This window comes from Clytia hemisphaerica, unplaced genomic scaffold, assembly GCF_902728285.1.
Source record: "Clytia hemisphaerica strain Z4C2 unplaced genomic scaffold, Clytia hemisphaerica genome assembly, whole genome shotgun sequence".
NCBI classification, from domain to species: Eukaryota; Metazoa; Cnidaria; class Hydrozoa; order Leptothecata; family Clytiidae; genus Clytia; species Clytia hemisphaerica.
Window position 1 is genome coordinate 70,127 of NW_027103668.1, and position 22,275 is coordinate 92,401.

The 22,275-nt window shown below is 35.8% G+C and overlaps 1 protein-coding gene across 5 annotated transcripts; it reads left to right on the forward strand.

Moving 5' to 3' along the window:
- The first annotated feature begins 802 nt into the window (after positions 1-802).
- On the forward strand, positions 803-20,822 carry LOC136803300 (uncharacterized). 5 transcript variants are annotated; one of them, XM_067060021.1, is made up of 17 exons: positions 803-1,430; positions 6,342-8,744; positions 9,018-9,316; positions 9,646-9,801; positions 10,794-10,958; positions 11,282-11,443; positions 12,097-12,303; positions 12,689-12,823; positions 13,113-13,343; positions 14,808-14,983; positions 15,802-15,924; positions 17,020-17,221; positions 17,742-18,139; positions 18,348-18,513; positions 19,304-19,698; positions 20,083-20,260; positions 20,546-20,822. In XM_067060021.1, exons 1-17 carry the CDS (start codon positions 809-811, stop codon positions 20,765-20,767), a joined length of 6,240 nt encoding a protein of 2,079 aa, XP_066916122.1. In that variant the 5' UTR covers positions 803-808; the 3' UTR covers positions 20,768-20,822. The 5 variants fall into 5 exon arrangements, with proteins under 5 accessions (XP_066916122.1, XP_066916121.1, XP_066916123.1 ...); XM_067060022.1 differs by having other exon boundaries at positions 804-1,430; positions 6,342-8,594; XM_067060024.1 differs by lacking the exon at positions 803-1,430 and adding an exon at positions 1,868-2,135 and having other exon boundaries at positions 6,342-8,594.
- Positions 20,823-22,275: the final 1,453 nt, after the last annotated feature.

The window sequence follows — 22,275 nt, forward strand, 5'->3', positions numbered from 1 at the left end:
TCAAAACCTTGGAAAAACTACCAACATTTTGAAAATTTGGCAGTCTGTAAAGCAATGAAAATAAAAATGTACTACCAAAATCAATTTTATTTTTAATCTCAATTTTTGGAATTTCAGGGTCGGTCAGGCCTGTAAAACAACTAATCAAATTGGTCTCGCCCTAGTAGTTAACCAATTTTTTATAATTTATTTTATTTAACCATTGTATAATTATCAAGATGTTTTAGTTCTTGATTTTTTGGAAAGACAAAATAAGGATAATGTTACGTCTAGAAATGAATCATATGTTTTAAGATTTTAAATTGTGATGTATAAGGGATTTCTTATGTAGCATGCGACTACAGTAATTCAGACATAAGCAAAAACATTGTTATATTCAACAATTTATACAAACTGATAATATCCTATAACAATTCGTATTATCATATTACACCCATATTATCGTGTTACACGTATTACGAACAACTCGAGGATTTCTATGATCGTTATGTTTGACCTACTATTTTTTTTCGTTATCGTTTACATTTATGATGTTTGTTTTTTAGTAAGATGTAACTTTATATGCATAGCAACAGAAGCTTTTCAAAAATTTCTCTCGAAATCTATCTATCTAATTATATCGATTTTTAAAACTTAGATACCATATGGCACATAATCAAAATATAGAGTTGCGAATCAAGCTCTTTCTGACTGCTACACTGGCTTCTAGGTTTCTCTTTTTTTTAGTTGTGTTTTAAACTTTAAATAAAATAGAAATGATTTTTTAACATTATGGATAAATCAATGAATAATTTTGGAATATTTTGACATGGTTTACAGTTATCAGTTAATAATCAATATTTTGATTGGAATCTTTTGTATCCCACTGTTCTATTGCCAAGAGAACTTTTTAACGACTAACCATTGCAACACAAGTCAGATAGTCCAACACCGATCACTGTGTGATAGCACTGGTACCAATTGCATGAATTTGACGTATACTGTTAACGTTCGAGAATGTCATAACAGTGATGGAACATGTATAGAAGGTACCTTTAACGGTACAAGAAGACATTGCTTTCAAGGGGGCTTTCCTTGTTTTGATTTCCCAGTTGTAACTGAGATAGTACGTTGTTATGGTGATGTAAACAATAGTACCGATAAGGAAGCTTGTAACGCTACTCAGCGCTTGGAGTATCACCAAGTCTGTAGTCAGGAATTCACATCTATATGTTTTGATTTAAAGTATAATGTTACAGTTAAGAAATGCTGGAATGAAAATTGTACTGAAGGTGTGAGAAACATTACAAAACCATTTTGTGGTCTTCCAGGTGGTTCATGTATTGATATTTTACTGAAAGATGAAATTACAGAATGTGTACGCGTCAATAACACTGCTGGCCAAAGTGCTAAATGGAGAAGCAGTTCAACAACAAATCCATTTGAAACAGGTATGTAGATATTCAGTGTGATCTCTTTGTGCACAATACCCCCATTATATCGATGAGCGCGACGAAAATGTTGAATTTTGATTTCTGTCTTTCTTTTCGCGGTGGCGGATATTAAATGTTAATAAATATGGTGAAGATCAGAGATCTGACCTTAAGGAGAGCAAGTGTTGAAAATACTAAATAAAATATTATTGCTGAGAGTTAAATGTAATCGTTTTCGGAACTCGGAACGGAAGACGCCCCCTATCCGTCCACGCGTCATGTTAGTAACGGGCTATTTATGCAAGGTTGTTATGCTGAGATCAGCAGATTTTAAAATTCACGCGACTCAATGAGCGCTATCGGTGGCCTATTCAACTAGAACAATCTTTCAATAATTAATGCTGATTTTATTTAAGAGAGTGCGACCAAATTCGAAAAAACAGGGCAGCTGCTTCTGAATCAAAACAAATTTCAAATCAGGACAGGAGAAATCGCAAACAAAATCAGAATTTTTATCCAAACATTCTTAAAATTTTTATAATTTAATCATGTGTAATATACTGAAGATGGTAAGGAAATGTTGAGGTGATTATGGTATCATGTACTTCTTGTTCAAAACTGGATATTTATGCAATAGATCTCCAAAAAAGTCATTTTTGGTGATCACACTGTTTTGCTTCATTTTGTCTATTCATTTGCCCAATGGATCACATTGTCAATCTGGTAATCTCATTTTTATTTATCACCTACCGTGAAGTCGGGTAATTTGCATCAGTGGAGGGAAACTTGCATAGCCATCAAATGACTGACCAATCAAAGAAGCAACATTTCAAAAGAAATGAACTGCGCGCAGCTCCCTCTCTCTCCCTCTCGCAGCTACCATTTTTGTTTTGATTAATGACTTTGTATTGTAATGATCAGCCAGGTCATTCATTTGAGGGCTATGCATATTAGCCTCCACTGATGATAGTTACCCTATCTCACGGTACCCATTGCGCTTTTTGTAGATAGATACATACGTACACCGTGAGATTGGGTAACTTGCATTGGAGGCTAACATGCATAGAGTCAGTTCGCCAGTGCACGAACGGCCCAGTGCACGAACGAGCGTCTTTGAACTTGAAAAAAACAACCAAAAACAAACTTCTATAGAACTTCCTTTGTGCAGCAGAATCCTCAAACTATTCCTTGTAATCTCTCCAAAAATTAAAATAAACAGAGCACTAGAACAACACCAAACCGATTTTGAACGAGGCCAAGTAAAAAAATCACGAAATTCGGGATTTTTGTAAATATGGCTGATCGCGAGAGAAAATGTTCTTTATAAGAAAATTTACGCAAGAAGAGTTCTGAAAATGACTTTCCTCTTTTAAAAACCTTTTATCTTCCATCACACAAAATTTCATTGAAACATGTTAGCTCATTAATTCAAAATCAATAGAAACATATCACCAGTAGTTGATATAAAAAAGGTTCCAGTCCGCGAACGATCCAAACACCGTATTCAAAATGAAGACATTGCAAACATTCGAAAGCGCTGGCGATCTCAATTAAAAAAGAAGACACTACATTGCCGCGCTTTTCGATGAGCAAAACTTGAAAAGGAAAACAAAAAAATGGACAACAAGAAAATATTTACAAAAATAAACAGGTTAGTAAAACACTAAAGTTCTTATAAAAAGACGCTTTTTTAGTGAAAAAGCGCGTGGTTTTGAAAAGCACAAATACCCCTGTATCATCTCGGAAGAGAGTTAAAGTATTACCTGCGAGCAGAGTTCTAATTTTTTCTTTCAAAAGATTGTTCGCGAACTGGTTCCTTGTTCGGGGACTGGGTTCGAATAGCGCTCGCTTTAACGACTTATTATTCCAAGAAGAAGCTTTCAAATAAAGTGAAAACAAACTGAAAGAAGGACTTCAAGCTTGTTTAGGAGATGGTCAAAAAGGATTTATGTAAAAACCAAAAGTAAGTGAGAAAAGTGAAAAATAAGTTTGCCGTTCGTGCACTGGGCACCCCCTCTACCCTCAAATAAATGACCTGGCTGGTCATTAAAATACAAAGTTAAATCAAAACAAAAATGGTAGAGTAGAGCTGCAAGCAGAGCTGCGTAGTTTATTTGTTTTGAAATTTTGCTGCTTAGATTGGTCAGTCATGAGGGCTATGCATGTTAGCCTCCACTGATGCAAGTTACCCGATCTTACTGTAACAGCTTCAAAAGATTATAAACCTTACTTGATCTTAGTGACAGAATAATCTCACATGTTTTCCAAAAGCCAAAACAATGGAAATGCGTCAATCTATCCGTTCAGAGGACCCTCCCAGCACTCCAGAAACTTCTGGAGTTTTCCGGAGCAGCTAAAAAACACCATTTTTCTCTCCTGAAAGAGCTCTTCCGGTGCTTCCGGAACAAGTAATTTTTTACACATTCTAAAATAATAAACGGTTTCAACATGGTTACAAAAAAATATTTGTCCCCAGCTATGATGGACTTTGGTCAAATAAAATACTTACAGAGGATGATATGGTTCAACTATCAATGAAATAGACCTTTTCGCCTTTCCGTCCGCCATATTGAATTGTATGCAAAAATTATGGTGCCCGAATTGTCGTGGTGAAATTCCCTTATAAAGTATGCAAAACATGTGCAAACAGAAAGTATTAATATAAAACTTCTATGCATAATTCTAATTGGCATTATATTAAAGTTTAATCTTGTAGAAAAAAAATTAATTAATTTTGCTTCTCTTGAAAACTAAAAATAACTATATTTGCTCATCTCTTAGAACAAGCACTTCAAAAAACCATAACATTAGACATAAAGTCAAGCTGAAAAATCACCAGTGAAGGTACAAAAATAATCCTTATTCGGCTGACGGTAAATTTTTTAATCTTTGTGTAAACTTGCATATGTTTTGTATATTTTCCAACTAAATGCAACCACGGCTTTTTCGTTCCCCTCTATTTTTACATTCAATTCAAGATGGCAGATGGAAAGGCAAAAATGTCTATTGAATTTGTCACATTATACTTGAAAGCATCACTGGTCAAAATATCGAAACTTCCATGAGTCGGCTGATTTTTTTTAAATACGCATGTGTGCAGTTAGTTTTCACATGATAAGCACAGTGAGTGCTATCATAATTAGACCATGTTCAGACGTAACGGTTTTGTATCGTTCAGAAACGAAACGATTCTAAAACAATTGTCAACGTCAAAAATTCGAAACGTCAAAAAGAAGACGTTATAAAGCAAAAAAGATCGAAACGGTTTCACTCCACTTTTTTCATCGGAACAGAACTGCTCCGTTTTCTTGATCCAAAACCAATGCAATATGAACACTCTCGATCTGTAACAGAAACCATACCGGAGCGATACAAAACTGTAATCTCTGAACATAGTCTTATATCGCGGATATATTAACCCGGAACACCGGAACATTCAGTAGGTCTTCCTCTATCTTATGTGCTTCAGAAAAACCAAAAACATTGTCCTAAAATGTTAGCCTCGCAAAGCCCCAGCTAATAATATAACCTCCTGACAGTTGAATCTTTGTATTTGTATCCTATAAGTATAACGGAACGGCCATTCTACGGAAATTGCTGTCACGTGACTTTTTTCTACCGCGTGATACAAATCGTGCATTTTTTTGGATGTTGGAAATTTTTGTTTAGGTTTGTTTTTTTTTCGTGAATTTTCATCTTCAATCTTTATTTAAAGGGGATCTAATGTCAGAAAATTCATGTACCTCATTTTTTACATAGGAAAGCTCTGATAGAAACAAAAATATTGAAAAAAGAACGAACTTAAAATCTTTTAAATTCATTAAGTTATTGATACTTGAATTTTCCCTTTCTTTGAGAAAAAGAGGATTTTGTGACGTCATGGTTGCACTTTAGTTTCATAAATCAGTCGTTGAACAGGCACATTTTTAGAAACAGCGTCTTGTAATGGCTTCAAAAAAAGCTTTTGTTGGATAAAAAAGATATCTTTGTAATCGCACTTTAAAGAACAAACTTTTTGATAGGTATTCCAAAGTATCCCATCATTATAACACATTGACTGAAGATCTTTTGATGTAACATAGCTCTTTCGAAAGCTCTCGTTATAAATTTTTTAAAACTTTCCAAAAAAGTGTAATGAAAGATTTGACGTTAGATCCCCTTTAAAGATTGGATATTTTATCAATTATCTTGGTTTTTTCAGGGTTTATTCTAGAACTATTTGGGAGTAGAGAGCTTTTTACAGATCTTAAAAAAGTTTACTAATTCTTTATTTAGATATAGTGAAAAGCTATGTATATACATAGTTCGCCCCCCACTTTCTTAAGGGGGAATGACACCTTCCAAAAAAATGAAGAAAGGGGGTCAGAATTTCCATGAAAAAGGGGGGGGATAGCAAGGAAGGGAGATAGTTTAAGAAGGGGGGGGGCTTATATATATAGTGTAGACTATTTTCAATCACTGTTATGAAATTTGGTCTTCATGAAAGAAAGTTTTCTCTTAGATTAGTTTGAGTCAAAATGAAAAAAGAAGTTTATTATTTTGCTTTATCTCTCTAAAGATATTTCACATATATTTGTTAGCTATTTTTGTCCAAAATCCTTGCGGGGTATGCATTTTTAAAGGTTAGGGGATGCCAAGAAGGGGGTCATTTAAGAATTGGGGATCAGACCCCTTTCCGCACTATGATATAGTGGCAGGATAATCTGGCCATATGCAAAAATTCAAGGGCCATGTGGGCCCTAATTTTATCGAAAAAATGAAAAACAACAAGTTATCGTTTTGATTGAGAGGGAATAAGTGTAGTGAAAACTTGTTTCGACCTCCCTACTACAATTTAAGTGTTGTTGAAAAATGACAAGCAAAACAAAAATTATTGCATCTTTGATGGCTGCATCCTTATTTATATTTTTTTTATCTTTGTAATTTTAGGATCAACAATCCTTCCAACACAAGATGCATCATCATTTTTCTCTGATCCATCATCAACCATACCAAACAAATCTTCTATATCAATATCTCAGACAATATCATCAACTGGTTCCATAGAGCTCTATACAGCAAGTGACTACATATCATCATCTTCTATCATAACAGAGGCTTTAACAGCCAGTTTGATGTCCATGATTGAGCCTTCTTTATCAAAAACATTGTCCCTTTCACAAAGCTTGGTTCTCAGTGAAAGTGAATTCAATAATAAAGAGAGCACGCAAACTTCGAAAATCGAAACATTTTCATTACAAAGCTCAGCTAGCAGTTTTATTCAATCAAACTCAAGCTCTTTAGTAGATATATTTTCAAATTCAATGAACAATTTTTCTTTACCATCAAGTTCTGTGTCAGAACAAGTAACTTCCATTTCTATGTCAGACATTTTTGTATCAAGTATGCTAGAGTCGCAATCAATTCATTCAATGGATGTGTTAATGGAATCAAAAACTCTCATCATTCCCTCTTCAAGTAGAGTTGACCAAAGTATTGAAAGTGATATAATACAATCTTCACAAATCCTTCCAATATCAAGCCAATTGAATTTAGGAGAGAGTTCAATAGTTGAATCAGTTCAACCAACATCTGGGATTTCACCATCAAAAAGTTTAACTTCACAAGAGACAGTCATAAATTCAGTACAAAGCTCACTTTTATCAAGATTTTTTTCATCAAGCACAGAAATTCTACAAGCATCTTGTTCATATTTTGTTACTGCTATTACTGAAGTTTGTTTATCACCCACATCATCACTTATTAATAACTTTCCTACTTTCTCCACTTCAATTCATATACATTCGTCAAATATACAGATTGTGAATTCAACCTCAGTAATTGAAGCTTCTAGTATTCCAGTGACAGGAAACCAATCAATACTGATAAATTCAAACATGACTTTTTCACAAATACAAACTTCTATTGAGAGTTCTGGGACGATGTTACCAACAAGCATTGAGTCTAGTTTTTCAACAAATTATGCAGATATTCAATCAATTACTAATGGCACAACCATGAGTATAGAACTAACATCCAACTTTATTTCAGAGGATCAATCATCTGCGAATAGTTATTTTGTTGGACATGAATCTTCTATTTTTAACAATTCATCGGATATAAATCCATCGTCGTCAATTTCACAATCATTGTCTATAGAGACATCAATACAAACAATATCACCAGTAGCAATATCAATAGGATCAACCATCAGTAGAGAAAACCCTGTCCTAAATACATTGTCTTCATCAATTATGTCAACTGAATCAATTTTTGGAAACGAATCTTCTATACTAAGTTCATCTAATGAAGCTTTGGAATCAAGTAGTTTATCTTCCATTATCGCTGGTGATTTTGAATCGGTTTCAGTTTCAACATCGTTAGATCACCAATCAGTTATATACTCATCCTCGGCTATTGCAAAGAGGCGAAGAAGACGTAATGTTAACAATGAGATAAACACAACATCATCAGTATCAATGGAGATGTCACAAACTTTACTAACATCTTTATCAGATAGTTCATCCTTTTCAATACAACCCCAAACTATTTCACCATTGATAACTAATGATTCAACTGTCACGTCAAATTTAGTGAACTCAGTCTTACCAACACCAGGATCATCTATAAGACTAAATTCTGAATCGATAAGTAGTTATCTAAGTGTCTCATCTAGCTTGGATTCAATTATGAATAACACCCAAAGTGTTTCACCTAGTCTGGATTCAAGCAGTTTAACTACCATTTTACCAAGTTATGAAATAATGAATGGGACAAGTGCAGTTTCTCCTACTGTAACCACAACCGCTTTGAAAAGTGAAATTAATGCAACTGATTTACCAGAGATTTCTCCATCAACAACGTCCATTGGGGAATTCACACTTTCCAACAGCATCAATGCATCATCAATTTTGGACCTGCAACCTCCAGAGACGACAGAGATGATGACTCCTTTAAATGCTTCTATATCAACAATTTTAGAAGTGCTGGAACCACAGAGCACTACATTACCAAATACAACCAAATCATCCCTTGCACTTCAGTCAATGTCATCTTCACAGATCTCACCATCAATACAAGGCAGCAGAATGTCTTCACCTCAAATCTTTCCATCATCCACAAACATTGCATACTGCACCAGATATGTCACTACGTCAATTTGTCATGGTCAAAGTCTCAAGACATCAATATATGCCAGTGAAGGTAAAACATCAACTGATTTTTCATCGATCACGACAATGACAGAAATTTACACGACCTTACAATCAATAGAATTAACAGTGACAACAATGATATTGACATCATCATTAACAACATATTATAATACATTGACTACAATTGACTTTACAAAAGGTATAATTTCCACATTACAGATTAGCACAGTTACTCCAGCATTGACAGAAAGAACACTTTTGACAAACACTGCTTCAAGCACTGAAATAACATTCGCAACTACTGCACATACAAACCAAAGTACAATTAACACTCTAAGCACAGCACACTTGGCACCAATGACACAACTCCAAAGCACTACAGTAATGACGATCACAACAGAACCACTATTGACCACATCACCAGTTTTTATTGCACCTTCTTATGTTTCATTTACAACACATTTTATTTTAGTATCCCAATCACCCACCACCAAAACTTTTAAAACATCAGAACTGTTAGCCACACAATCTTTACAACCGCCCACTTCAACAGTAATTACCACCCAGCCACCAACACCCACAACTGCACCAACAACCAATCAAACCCTGGTTGAGCTCACCATCATAGTCAGGGATCAAACAGAGGATGTGACTTCCGACACTTTCAAATCTCAAATGGAACGCAGACTTGCAGATACTTATGTACGTGCACAAAATATTGCGCAACGTCGCAAGAGAAGAGCTGCAACATCTGGCAATATTACAATTGAGGTACGAATATTTCACTCTTTAGGATCATATTCACACCTTTTGTTGTCTTTAGAGCCAAACTTAATGAAGCTGTTCTATTTAGTCATTTTTGGGGTTAAGTCATTTCTAAGCTAGAAAGTAGTTTCATTTTGTTTTATAGCTGTTAAAACTGGTTAAAATGTAGTCTGAAAGTGGAAATAAGGTGTTATTATAGAAGTACGTTCTTATTACATGATATTATTTAGTCAAATTGTTTGTATTTTCGAATTTAAAACTTCTCCGTTTATTTGGAAGAATCAAAGAATTACTAAGCTCGATTTTATTATTATGATAAGAACTTTCATTTCTAGATTGTAAACCAGCTTCAAAGGAATACAACAGCTCCTTCAAATGTCAAAATGCAATTCGAAGTACAAGAAATTGACCAAGTTGTACCAGCCGATCAAGCTGTTTCTACCTTAAACCATTTCAGTGAGCTTGGCTTGCAAAAGAATTTGGGTTATCCAGTAAGTTATATTTTGGAGATTTATGAGAGAGGTTAAGTTTGAATTTTGAATGAGTATTTCCTTACAGCCAAGAGTGCTTGGTTAACCTATCACCATAAAACATAACCATCATGGAAAAACTGAAATAACAACTATTTTATTGCTTGTACTTCTGTGTCACAGACCGACTTGAGCCCCAGCCCCACTGGAAAATTTGGAAAAAAATTCGTCCCATGTGGGAAGAATGTACCCTAGAATTCGAGCCCCACTAATAAATTGACTTTGATTTGATCCCCATTCGAAATTCAATGCTTAAAAATTAATTTTTAACCTCCCCGCTGTGGGAAATAGTTTCATCGGGGCTGTGAGACAGGGGTTTTAAATATTATTACGTGAGGAATTTAAAGATTAACGGATTTAAACAGATTTAAAGGAGTGATTACTATTTCGTGAAATTTCTGATACAAGCAAGATCAAAATATCAGGTCAAAAATTGTTTTTACATAGTTTTTACCACCTTTTAATAGGGGGATGTCAACTTTTCTGGGGGCCTTTTTCAGGGGGGGGGGGGAGGTTACCAAAATTTGCCAAAAAACTTGGGGATGGGAATGTAAAGAAGGGATCAGATTGTATATACTATGAACTTTTAGATCATTTTGGTGGGGCATAGATTGACTTTCGTTCGAAACGCATTTTATTTACAAAAAAGGGGTGCGGTGTATATAGGGGGAATGAAATAGACTTGGCGAGCAACCATGCCTCTCTGCAAACTATGTTTAATCCTTGGACACTTAGCTTTTTTAACAGGTGCAGGGTATGTGTTGGGACTATAAGAATCAGTTTCTACCTTCTCGTGTCTCTCTAAGGCCCATAAAAACAAGAAAATTTAAAAGATTTAGGCTGTCTAAAGTTTGGTTTTAGAGGTTTATAGTGCACATACCTGACATTCTCTAACCGTAGCACCCTTTTCCAGGGTTAAAACTTTGATGAGAATTGCGTCATTAACATTTCAGGTGGCTAGTCCTGCTCAAATAGTGTTTGTGCAGCCTGGCCAAGCATATCTCTTCGCCATCCTTTTGAACAAGAACAGCCTTTCCAACGATGACAAGAATCAGTTCAAGAATCGCATTGCTGGTTATTATGTGCAAGAAGCTGGCGGTGATCGACCTGTAGTGGAGGTTAGTAACCATTTTAAGGAAATTGTTTTTCAGGGGAGGAGGGGGTCTATGTACAAGAAAGCCTTATGTTTCGTGGGTTGAGCGGTACAGGAAAAATTTAGTATCACCTGGTTGGGAAAATAAATTTCACACCTTTCGAACGTGAATGATTTTCCCGCCCCAGTCCTATTCCATTCCAGTTTTGGGTATTTAAATTTTTCAATAAAAAAGCAATTTTTCTTTAAAACACTCTCGTCTAAAGCTAAGGGAGGGATGTCAGAAATAGACCAATGGTTATCACTGTAATTCATTATTTTTTGAATCTTTTATTCTGATCATCACAGATCTTAGATGACACCATCAAATTGGAACAACCATCTTTATATACTTATCTACAATTTTATATGATGATTGATAATGATTTCATTAATGCAACGAGTGCAGTACAAGATCATTTCCCCTCAACTAAACTCTCTACGCTCAATGGCTTACTAAGCCCTCTAATCGTAAGTTATCAATTTTTTACTATTCAAAAAAATTAAAGAAAGCTTTTGTTGATGCTTTAAAACAACAATTCGGATGTACATTAAAGCACATCATCGTGGCTCTTACAATTTGCTTACACATCATTTTTTTTAAACAAAGAGAAAGAACAACTTTTTCTCCCCTTTCCGCACCGTGCAAGCACAAATATTGAGGATGTTTTGTTTATTCTGCTTTTTAATCATTGAGGTGCACCGTCGTTTCTATATCTTAAAAAATAATATCTTTGGTTCAATCATTCAGTTAATCTGATTTAAAGAAACTTTAATGATGCTGATCAAGTCAAAACTGTTATCATAGCCTAGCCACCTTACACCGACTAGAATCAATAAACCCGTCACATTGTGATGGATACAACCTTGCTAAAAAAGTCATATATAACATAGAGATCTCTTTTTTTGTGTTACTCTGCACAATTGAGACTGCTCGAAACTCGAAACGAGCTTCTTCTATAAAAATTGAAGAAATTGATAATTTCAATACTCTGAGTTTTTAGCTTAACACATTTATCAATCAGTTGATTAGAAATGACTAACAAAACGAAATTCTACGTTTCTAGAGATCTCGATACATCGAGAATTGTTTTCATCAAAATGTTTTTCTTTTACAATAACAGGCTGTCAACATGCCATACCCTGCTACCATCACTTACACAAATAATAAAGATTACATAGTCCGAATGAAACTGAAACCACCTTTAAACACCGATCTCCAAACGTTCAGGAACGAACTACCGGCACAGATCTCACAAGTTTATTTGACTGGTAAACATCAAACAACAAGACGGAGGAAAAGAAGAGCCACAAGTAGTGTTGATACGAAGGTGCGTTGTTCAAATTGTTTCATGAATTATAATAGTGATGACTAAATAAGGAAAAACGGTTTTCATGTCTTGTTAGTTATGCAATTTCCGCCATTATGGAAATAAACGTTTGAAACTGTAGAGGCAATCCTTTACGCAAATCGAACGTTTACTTTCTTAACAGAAGTTACGTAACTTATCAAAACGTGAACAACCTCTTAGCTATAAACTTTACTATTCCGTTATTGATATAATACGGTATGACACTTCTAAACGAATTTTCTTTGAGACGTTCAAATTGTTTTTTCAATTTCAGTGATTTTGGTGTGTAATGCTATTAAACATGCACTCTACATTCAAATAACTGCCAAGTCTCATGACTTTAATCAAATATTTTATTTTTCAGATTCTATCATTCATTGGTTTGAATCCTGTGGAAGTTGCCTTTGAATTGAATGACAGAGGTTCCAATATCAAAGCAATAGATGTAGCTACAACTATGAACAAAGTGACAAATATCGCTAGCCTTCTTGGGGCTGAGGTAGGCACAATTTTACAATGCTGTTGCTTGGGTTTTGTAACGCCTTTTCTGGTTGACCTGAGACCAAAAGGAAGTTTTGTTTTCAAGTCTGACTAGCTTTACTACTGACCTAGATTTTCATGCATTTAACCTAGTGCCAACTACCTATAAGTTCGATAAAATGAAAGGCAATTTCACCATACTGAATGTCTTTGCCTAGACCTCAGATTTCAACTTTAATACGTTCAATATGCACTACATTCTCTCCTATCCATCTAATTTTTCACTCATTTTTCACTCTTACTTTTAGGTTCTCTTAGCACCAGAGCCTCTGTTTTCAACCACTACAACCACTGCAGATGATTTGAAATACTGGATCATTGGCGTGGTTGGAGGAGTGGTCTTGCTCATGTTTCTGGTGATGGGGTGCATATGTTGGCGGTGGAAAAGGGGCGGGCCAGCTGCCAAAGAAGGTCAAATGAAGATTGTAAAAGTGGATGCAGGAGAGGATGGGGAAGGAGATGAAATTGATGGACCCGAGGTATAACTTTTATTGTTTATTTAGTCATTTCGCGCTAAAATGTAGAATATCTATGTTTACAGGGAAGAGGGAGGGGTGTAACGTTAAAACGTTTGGAGCTAAAACGTCCGAAGAAGGAAAGACGCGGCTGAAAATACAATGCTTTACTCTGTTCTCCCAAAACACCATGGTTGAGAGTCATCTCGTGAAACCTACGCTGATATAACAAAAGCACACAAGGAAAATCTTAAGTCTGTTGTTGCGGAACAAAAAGAAGAGGAGAGGAGAGGAAAACGAGATATCGAATCTCGCTGAACAAATAGAAGAAAATCAAGAAAAGGACAAAAAGAAAATTGAGGATCTGCTCGAAGATATCGGCATCCGCGACATCAAACCAACCCATCAACATCGTTTTGGGTTCGAACATGAAAATGGGCCGAAGGAAAACGCGTCCGATAAAGGTGACTTTATAAAGTGAAGAAGAAAAAGAAAGAATCATGAGCAACCTAAAAAAGTTGAAGGGGCTTGGATATCATCTAAGCATCACCGATGATTTCACTATCAATGAAAGAAGAAAAATCAAAGAGTTGTGCGAAAAAGCTAAGAAATGGAACTCCGAATGTGATGGTGATTTCATTTGGCGTGTGAGAGGAAGTCCCAGAACAGATAATCTTCGCTTGATAAAAACTTTGCCAACCAAAAGCTGTCAATATCTAGCCTCAGTAGCAGCGACGATGAGATGCCAACAAAACATTAGCTTTTTTTTTTTAATTGTAAAGTAGCGTTAACTTTTATTAGCCTTTGTTGCTACCTTTTCGTCAACATGGAATAAACTATTACATTGAGAGTATTTGTTTGGGTTGGAAAGTCTAGAAAATTTTCAAATCTTCGGAGGACCTGGGAGGACCTCATTACAGGGGTAAAATGTATTGAGAATTTTTTGTGTATTTTAACGTTTTAACGAGGATATCAATTGCAGTACTTTCACTTTTCCTTGGATGTTTTGACTTTAGACTATCTTCATAACGTAAGGTCGTTCAAATATTTAGTAAAATGACAAAGTAACGTTAAAATGTGATATTTAATGACAATATTGAATAGACGTACAAAGATATTATCAATAAAACATTTTAACAAGTGATATCGATCGTTAAAATTACGAACGTAATGATTAGTAACATAGTCTAGTGACGAGGTTGATATTCCTATGGTACTGTATGTTGTTTTATGAGTTTATTCAATTATTGTTGACTCGTTCACGAATCTTGTATTATTTCAAGACAGTTCTCTCAGTAATGACGACAATTTTGAGTGTCTTGATGAGTTTTTTCGACGTCCATCCTTATAAATAACTTAGCAGACCGCTAAAATAATGAGCTTATCCCCCCTGGAATAAAAATCTACCTGTCAATCTGACTGATATTACTGTATTACACGCCAGTCTACTTCGATTGTAACTTTTTGTCTTCAATGTTTTTCAAACAGAAGGAGGCACCACCTGAAAGTGCTGAAGAAGCTGCTGAAGAAACAATCGTCTCCAAGAAAGATGCATTATCTGTTCCGTTGTTCTCTGAGGACGCTAAACATTTCACCAACACTGACCTCAGAACATCACAACGCCGCAAAATCAATCGCTCAAGTCTCAAACAGAGTATGGGAAGGTAAGAAATTAGGGAGCCAAATTTCCATCTTAATGTGGCATAGAGCTCTTTAAAGTTTCCTAATTCGGGCTGGGTTAACACTTTCGTTGACGACTACGAGATTGCTCGTCAAAATACCAGTAGTACTTCAAAGGGCCATAAATTTGTCACATAATTTTTGCTTTCTTAGTTTTTTGCATTTCCGGAATCTACGTGAAATTCCGCGTCGACTTGTGTACAACTTGAAAGCATTCAAAGCAAATCTGAGTGACATATAAGCCACTGAAAGTCAAAAGGTTCTGCAATGTGTGTTAACTCGAAAGAAACCTTAGGTTTGAAAGGTGTAGATCAATCAACTCAACTTCATTTATACGTCATAATGTTTCATTCCGATCTGCAAGTTATCACAAGTTATCAATGGTGGAAAGTCTTTTGTTGAGTCGTTTAAGTTTCAATAAAAGATAAATAAGAAAGATTCAAATGAAAGAGAGGTAACTGAACAGGTCATTTCACGGCCGAGCTGAATAATTGGTAATCAGGACCATCGCGCTCTAATAACGCCTTATTTAGGATATTTTTGCGTTTAACCAACGTAAAGTGTCTATGAGGGCTCGATCAGTTCTGATAACCCATGATTCCTTTCGACCGTGAAATGACCTATAGCTATATCCATTTCAGTGTACAAAGTTCTTCCCATTCACACGGATCTCCATCTCAGCAAAGTAAAAAAAGATTCTTTCCAAGAATTATTCCTTATGTTTTTGTAAGTCTGTTTCCAACTGAGACAAAAAAAAACTTCATTTTGACCACTGCTTATTTTTCTTTTCTTTTCATTGCAGACAAAATGGAGCGTACGAACCGAGTCTTCATGAGATTGATGAAGATGAATCCGAAGAAGATGAAGATGAAGAGAGTGAGTATGAAACGGAAGAAGAGGATGAAAGTATCGCCGTCTCTTCAAGGTAATTTGTTTCTCTTGTCTGCAAATTTCTCTTTATCTAAAGGGCTACATACACTACACAATATATTGTCAGGCAATATATTGATGATATATTGCTGAATGTCGACAATATATTGAAAAGGTGTCCGCAATATATTGTCAGCTCGATTTGCAATATTCCAACAAAGGGGGGTTGTTTACAGAAAGAAAATTCCTTTTTATATAGAGTACCAGTTGTTTACTTCGTACATTACGGTCCGCAACCCATATTGTCGATTATTATCCGACGCGTGTAAATAGCGACATTTGATTGGCTTCTTTGCTGTCCAATATTTTCGAATATATAGCTTCCATGGAGGCTACATATTTCAAAAATTGACGTCACACAACGAGTTCAATGACAATTGAACATCTTCTTTTTGACGTTACGTCACAAAATAAAAATAAGACTTTTGAATAAAAAACTACCAAGAAACCAGATTTAAGAGCTTATAAATTGGAATTATGTTTGAAAACGGGAAATATTTTAGCGATGAACGGATAATAAACCATTTATTTGGACGCAGCCTCATCCAATATGAAAAATTCGTCAATATATTGTGTAGTCTAAGTAGCCCTTAACAAGGAAAAAGTCTTTTCAAGGCCATTCTTGTTAGTACGGTATTGTGACATGGTTTGGAGGGTTGGGGTTAATAGCCCCGAGGTTTATTGACAATATTTTGAATCTTTTAACGAAACATCACGACATTTTTCGAAGTTCTCACTATCGCGGTCTTTTCAAGGTAATATTTTCACTGGTATGCACACTTCTTTCTTTACGTAGCACGGAGAAGTAACCGTCTTTTAAAAAGGAATAAAGTGTTTTATTACAAAACAATTCATATTGCTACTTCCGTAAGACCTGCCTCGTTACAATTAAAATATCAAAATAAATGGAAATCTATACAGTAATCGACAGTTTTATCAAGGTAGCTCTGAAATTATGATATTGTATTACGAATCATTTAACCATTAATGTACCGGACCATGAGGGGAGGGGTGGGTATTGCAATCATTTCTCTAGGATTTGTCGGACTTAATCCTGTTATTTGATTGGTCTATCATACATCTGTTTCAGGCCAAAGACACCACCTCAAAAACCACCCAGACGTCGTTTAGACTACACACCAGACTCATTTAAATCCCGTTCAAGATCCAGAACACCGCCCCGATCTCGAACCCCGCCTAGGGCGAAAACGCCACCATCTGTACCGAACAGACGAGCAGATGCTCGGAGACCGTTGGAGATGACGGGGAATGTCTTGTACAATGAAAACACTGTAATTTCTTCTCGTTTTTTGTACACTTTTTATGTCGATTTGATATTTTTTGTTTACGTTGCTTCTCTGTCATTTAGCCGTTGCCGAAGTAAATCTTGTACATGACTTATTTTACATATTCATGATATGTACCATTGCAGTGTCTTCTGACATTACATCACTGACCCAATAGCTGATTGGTTGTAAGTGACGTAAAATCAGTCAATACGTCACTTTCAACCAATCAGCTGTTGGGTACGTGGAAGACATTGCAATGATGCATATCGTGAATAGTAGACCTTAAAATGTGTTGCTTTTTCAATTAATGGCCCAGAATAGAAAATTTGGTGGTTTTTTCAATGCATGTATAGCTATATTATTCTAAATAAAACATAATACATTTTAGACAATATTCCCACCCTTATGTGTTTTTGTCAAGTTTATGTAATGTTGACATTGTGACTTTAGTGACAAACATCCAGGGATGATTTAATTGAGACTTTCTTTTTTAAAGGAAAATATCCCTGTCATTTTTCTACAGGGCTATACTGCTGACCAAGTACCGACCTTCAGTTATATGAACGATTCAAGAGAATATAAAACTAATCCTCCGCTTCGATTCCGTCAGAACATCGATTCCATGGACGCTTACATAAAGCCGAGTGGACCGCTTCCCGTTCTTAATATGCAGCAGACATCTTTAGTAGGTAATTCACCTCGACAAATGGGGGATAATCCACCGAGACCGACAAATCCGGACGATGATCACAAAACTGAAATTGAGCGTATGCGTAATAAACAGCGTCAGCGCGATCACATGTTCGCAGCTGATGGTGGTCGTTCGAGCACGATGACGTCATCAATGAATAATAATGATAATTCTTCGTGGCGTAGAGAGCAAGAGAAAATCAATGCGATTCTTGATCCCCAGGCTAACGAGTAAGTTATTGCATTTATCGCTCCAGAGAAGTTTTCCTTGTAAGAAAGCAAATCTGTGATAGATTTTTCGCAATGTATAAAGAATATCATTAGAAAACTCCTTAATCTGACTTCATAAACCGTTGGCTTTTCTTCAACTCCTAATTTTTCTTTATTGTACTTACAGAGGCAAACAACCATTAACTTTTACCTTTTTTGTTTCTTATAGCTTGCGTCAGCGTAAAGGTCGTTTACGTCGTAAAATGCGCCGTAATAAAAACAAGATCAGCATGTTACCATTGAACCAATCTAGTAACAATCCAGAAGATATTGAATTGAAAAGTTTCTCAGCAAAGAATTCACACAGCCCTGCATTGTCACGAACGCGGGATAAGGTAATTTTTCCCATAATAATTGAAAGAAAACAATACTTCTACCGACCTATACAATAGAGGTAGATGCAAGGGACAAATTGTAGTCTGGTTTAGTTACAGTTGACACACTCTAATTCGATGTTGAAGGGACCAATATTTTTTTCCGAATTAGAGAAAGATTCAAATTATAGAAAGTATTTTATAATAGTTTCTAGCTGAGGGGACAAATATTTAAGTTCGAATTATAGAAAGATTCGAATAGTAGAGGCTCGAATGAGAGTGTATGTTATTATCACATAGCCTCTATATTACTTAGGAGATCGGACTAAAGTCATTACTATTGGCTATCATTAAAGTTTGGCTTGAATAAACGTGACTTTAGTTTTCTCATCGTGGTAAGGGTATGGATGAAAGTTTATGATAAACGATAACGTCACTTTTTCTCGCATCTCTATGGCACCCAATAGGTGCAACGAATGTCTCGTTTTGAAACCCTTACCAAGATGAATGTGTCCATTGAGTGTTCAAGTGTTAATTTTAAATAGAGTAAACTCTTTGTGAACTCCTCTGTGAATCAATTACCATAGCAATAATTTGAAAATGAGGTAAGCGTTGTTCGTGACGCAATTTATAGAGGTTTATCTGATAGTTATAACATTGGTAGTCTATGATTGTCTATTTTCTGTCAACTATCAAAAAGTTCTATCAAGCTTTGAAAGATTATCAAAAACAATGAGCATTCGACAGCCATTTTTAATTGTTTTTTCTACTTTGAAATCACCCTTCTTCCACCCTTACTTCCTTTCTTCAGCTTTTTAAAGAGGAAAGTTCAGAACCTGAGTCTGAGATGAGCATGCGTGAAGCCAAAAGACGTATTCACTCACTACTTGACGATACGTTCAGTTCACTAAAGAAATACCAACGCCAACTCGGTAACAACGAAACAGAAGCGAACAAACCAAGCACTCCTAAACCACCCAGTAGAGAAAATACCATAAGACGCTATGCAGGGACGACGCCAGCTTTACCTGAGCCGCCCCCAGCCCATGGGCGGACCTCGGCTACTCCACCTTCCACTACCAACAATAATAAGAAACCAAGAGCTTTTCAACCCGCAACACCGAACCCGTACATGATGCCACAATATCCGCAGTATCCTGCATATCATGATCCGCTTCTGACATGGGACCCTATGGAACGACAGAGGTATAATCTTCAATTGTCTGTCTCGGTGATTTAGAATTTTAAATTCTGTTATGTCTGTCACTGTAGATGTTATGAGACTTTCAATAATTGATTCCGATAACTTCTCATTTTTAGACTTTCTGACATTTTCAACAATTACTGAGTAGTATTCAAACGAACCTGGTTCCCAGGTCTTTATTTCTCTGTTCGTTTTGCTGCTACCAGATGTTCATATTTCTGGACCTTCAGAGCTTTATGACCTGGTAATATTTTCAAAAGTCAATAACAGGGGTCCTGAAAAAGTCCGGGGATATTGAACTAACCAACGGACGGCGGAGAATCTAAGAGTACGTGTCGAATTAAGTCTTGCTCGCATTTTTTTAAGAATTCTCATTACCTCAACAGATACATCAATCAACGAATGGGATTCCCTGGTTTGGGATATCCTTCGTCGTTGGCCATGCCTTACGGTGCGGCACCCGGTCAAAATGTTTACGTGACGCCCGTTCAACAACGCCCTGATGGGATGGGTGGAATGTTATGGAGTCCTTATGCAGCGCCTCATATCGATGGTTTTGGTCAGGTGAGTTGTATGACGGCAGTGTTTAGTCCAGTGAGGTGTATATAGGAGATATCTCTGCCTCTGGTTAGAAACGACGCTGTCTGGTTGGTGCCTTTAACCCCTTATCACTAATAGTTATAACGTAATTGAAATAGTAAAATATATGTCACTTTAGCTACGATACTTTATAGTCCTTAATTCTATAACTTTGAAAAGGCTTTGTGAGTTTTTTTCGAAAATTGTAACTCTTGATAATCAGGATAATTTTAAAAATCAATCACATTGTTTTTTTCATTTAATTTTTAGTCGGTTCCTGGCGAGAGTCCTACAAAGCAACACTTGGACCCATTTAATACTCCTGCAGCACACAACACTACCATAGATCTCAATGACATTGGCTCACTGAAGAAAGACAGTAGTTCTCAACCTTTAATAAGAGCCATCAAAGATGAATTGTTAAAACTTTCTCACAGTAAAGACAGAAAGAATCGTGTTCAAGAGTTGAACCCTAGTGAATCGAACGTGTAGCTAACGTCGGATGGCGTATTGGATTTAAGAGTGTTGGATTGGTGAATTGCTTATGGGGTTGAGGTGTGCTAAGATGAAAATACCTTTTGAATTTCCTATCTCAAAACATTGGATTGAGATATTGAGAGGAATTGAACCTTCTTACTAGACTAGCCTCTAGTTCTGATGATTTTGATTGACGGTTATAAACAATTTTTATCTTGCTTATAATTAAAAAATCATCAAGAAACAAAAATCAGTCTCTCTTTTCACCACACTGCTGGCAAAAATCGGGGTGTTTCCATAGAAAACATTACGTCATGAATATAATGAGTACACTTACTGCACCGTCGATTTTTCCCGTTTTTTCACTAAAACGATTATTCTATTTCTCAGCCAAACCTTAACGCTCTCTTTCTACCCAAGAAGAACAAAGAAGGAGCCAAGAAGAACTAAGTTTCTCCTCGGATGCTGGAAACCCAAAACCCAAGGATCGAAACCCAGTTACTAATCGTTAACATTGTATAAAGAACTGCATGGAAGGGGGTTGATCCCGAGTCCACAAGAGTACACAAGGGTACAATAGGGTACACAAGAGTAAAATGCTGTCTGACATAAAATCTCATAGATTTCGAGTGTACAAAATAGTTAGGTGATATATGTTAAACGAATAAAGCATTAAGTTTGAAGACCGAAGGTTTATAGAGGATGATTCTTCAATCTTTCTCCTGCAAGGAAAGTGCAGCCTTAAGATTGGCGCCGCTTTTAGAATGACAGACTAAATTAGCGCTTTCTTCTCGAAATCTGGTGATAGATTTTTCTCTCACGCAGGCGTTTTTGTGAAAACCATGCAGGAAATAGGTGACTTTCTTTCACATCCAAGAGTTTTAAACTCGATTTATAAGTTATTCCTAACCCAATTATATTGTTTATTTCTGGCTATTCATAGTGGAGTCCCTTTCATTCCAAAATATGATAGAAATAGTAGAATTATTAGGTGGAATTATTTAACATTTATTAATATTGTCTATAAATATATGGAGTTTTAGGGGAAAATATTTAATCCAAAATTTTGATTATTTTTTATCGAGTATAAATATCTAGGTTGAATGAAATTTTTATGTGTCCAATTATTTATTTTTTTGGTCCACTCATTTGTTCATTGTGTAAAATTTACTGTTTTATGGTTGCAAAATTGTAAATAGCGTTTTTTTAAAAGAAATTATTTTATTATAAAAAAGCTTAGACTGGGAATCCAGTCGTTTATAACGTTTTTGTTGAAAGCGGGAAATTTTTATGTCGGGATATGGTTAAAATAAACGACTGGGCTAAGGTGGTTTCCGTAGCTTACGGGAGTTCCAGCAGGGCCCGCAGATTTCTGCGGGGTGAGAAAACAATCATATACAACAAAATATATAAACAAATAAAAATTTCAGCCAATGAGAATTTCTAAGTGAAAGAAAAAAAAAACAAACCAAAACAAACCAACAAGACCCCCTGAAAATGTTATCCAAAAACATAAAAAAGAG

Excerpts from the sequence above, each read along its gene's own strand:
- LOC136803300 (XM_067060020.1), top strand. The coding sequence starts at position 809 with ATGGTTTACAGTTATCAGTTAATAATCAATATTTTGATTGGAATCTTT. Across the intron at positions 9,317-9,645 it reads CTGGCAATATTACAATTGAG|ATTGTAAACCAGCTTCAAAG; the intron begins GTACGAATATTT and ends TTTCATTTCTAG. Across the intron at positions 18,140-18,347 it reads CTTGATCCCCAGGCTAACGA|CTTGCGTCAGCGTAAAGGTC; the intron begins GTAAGTTATTGC and ends TGTTTCTTATAG.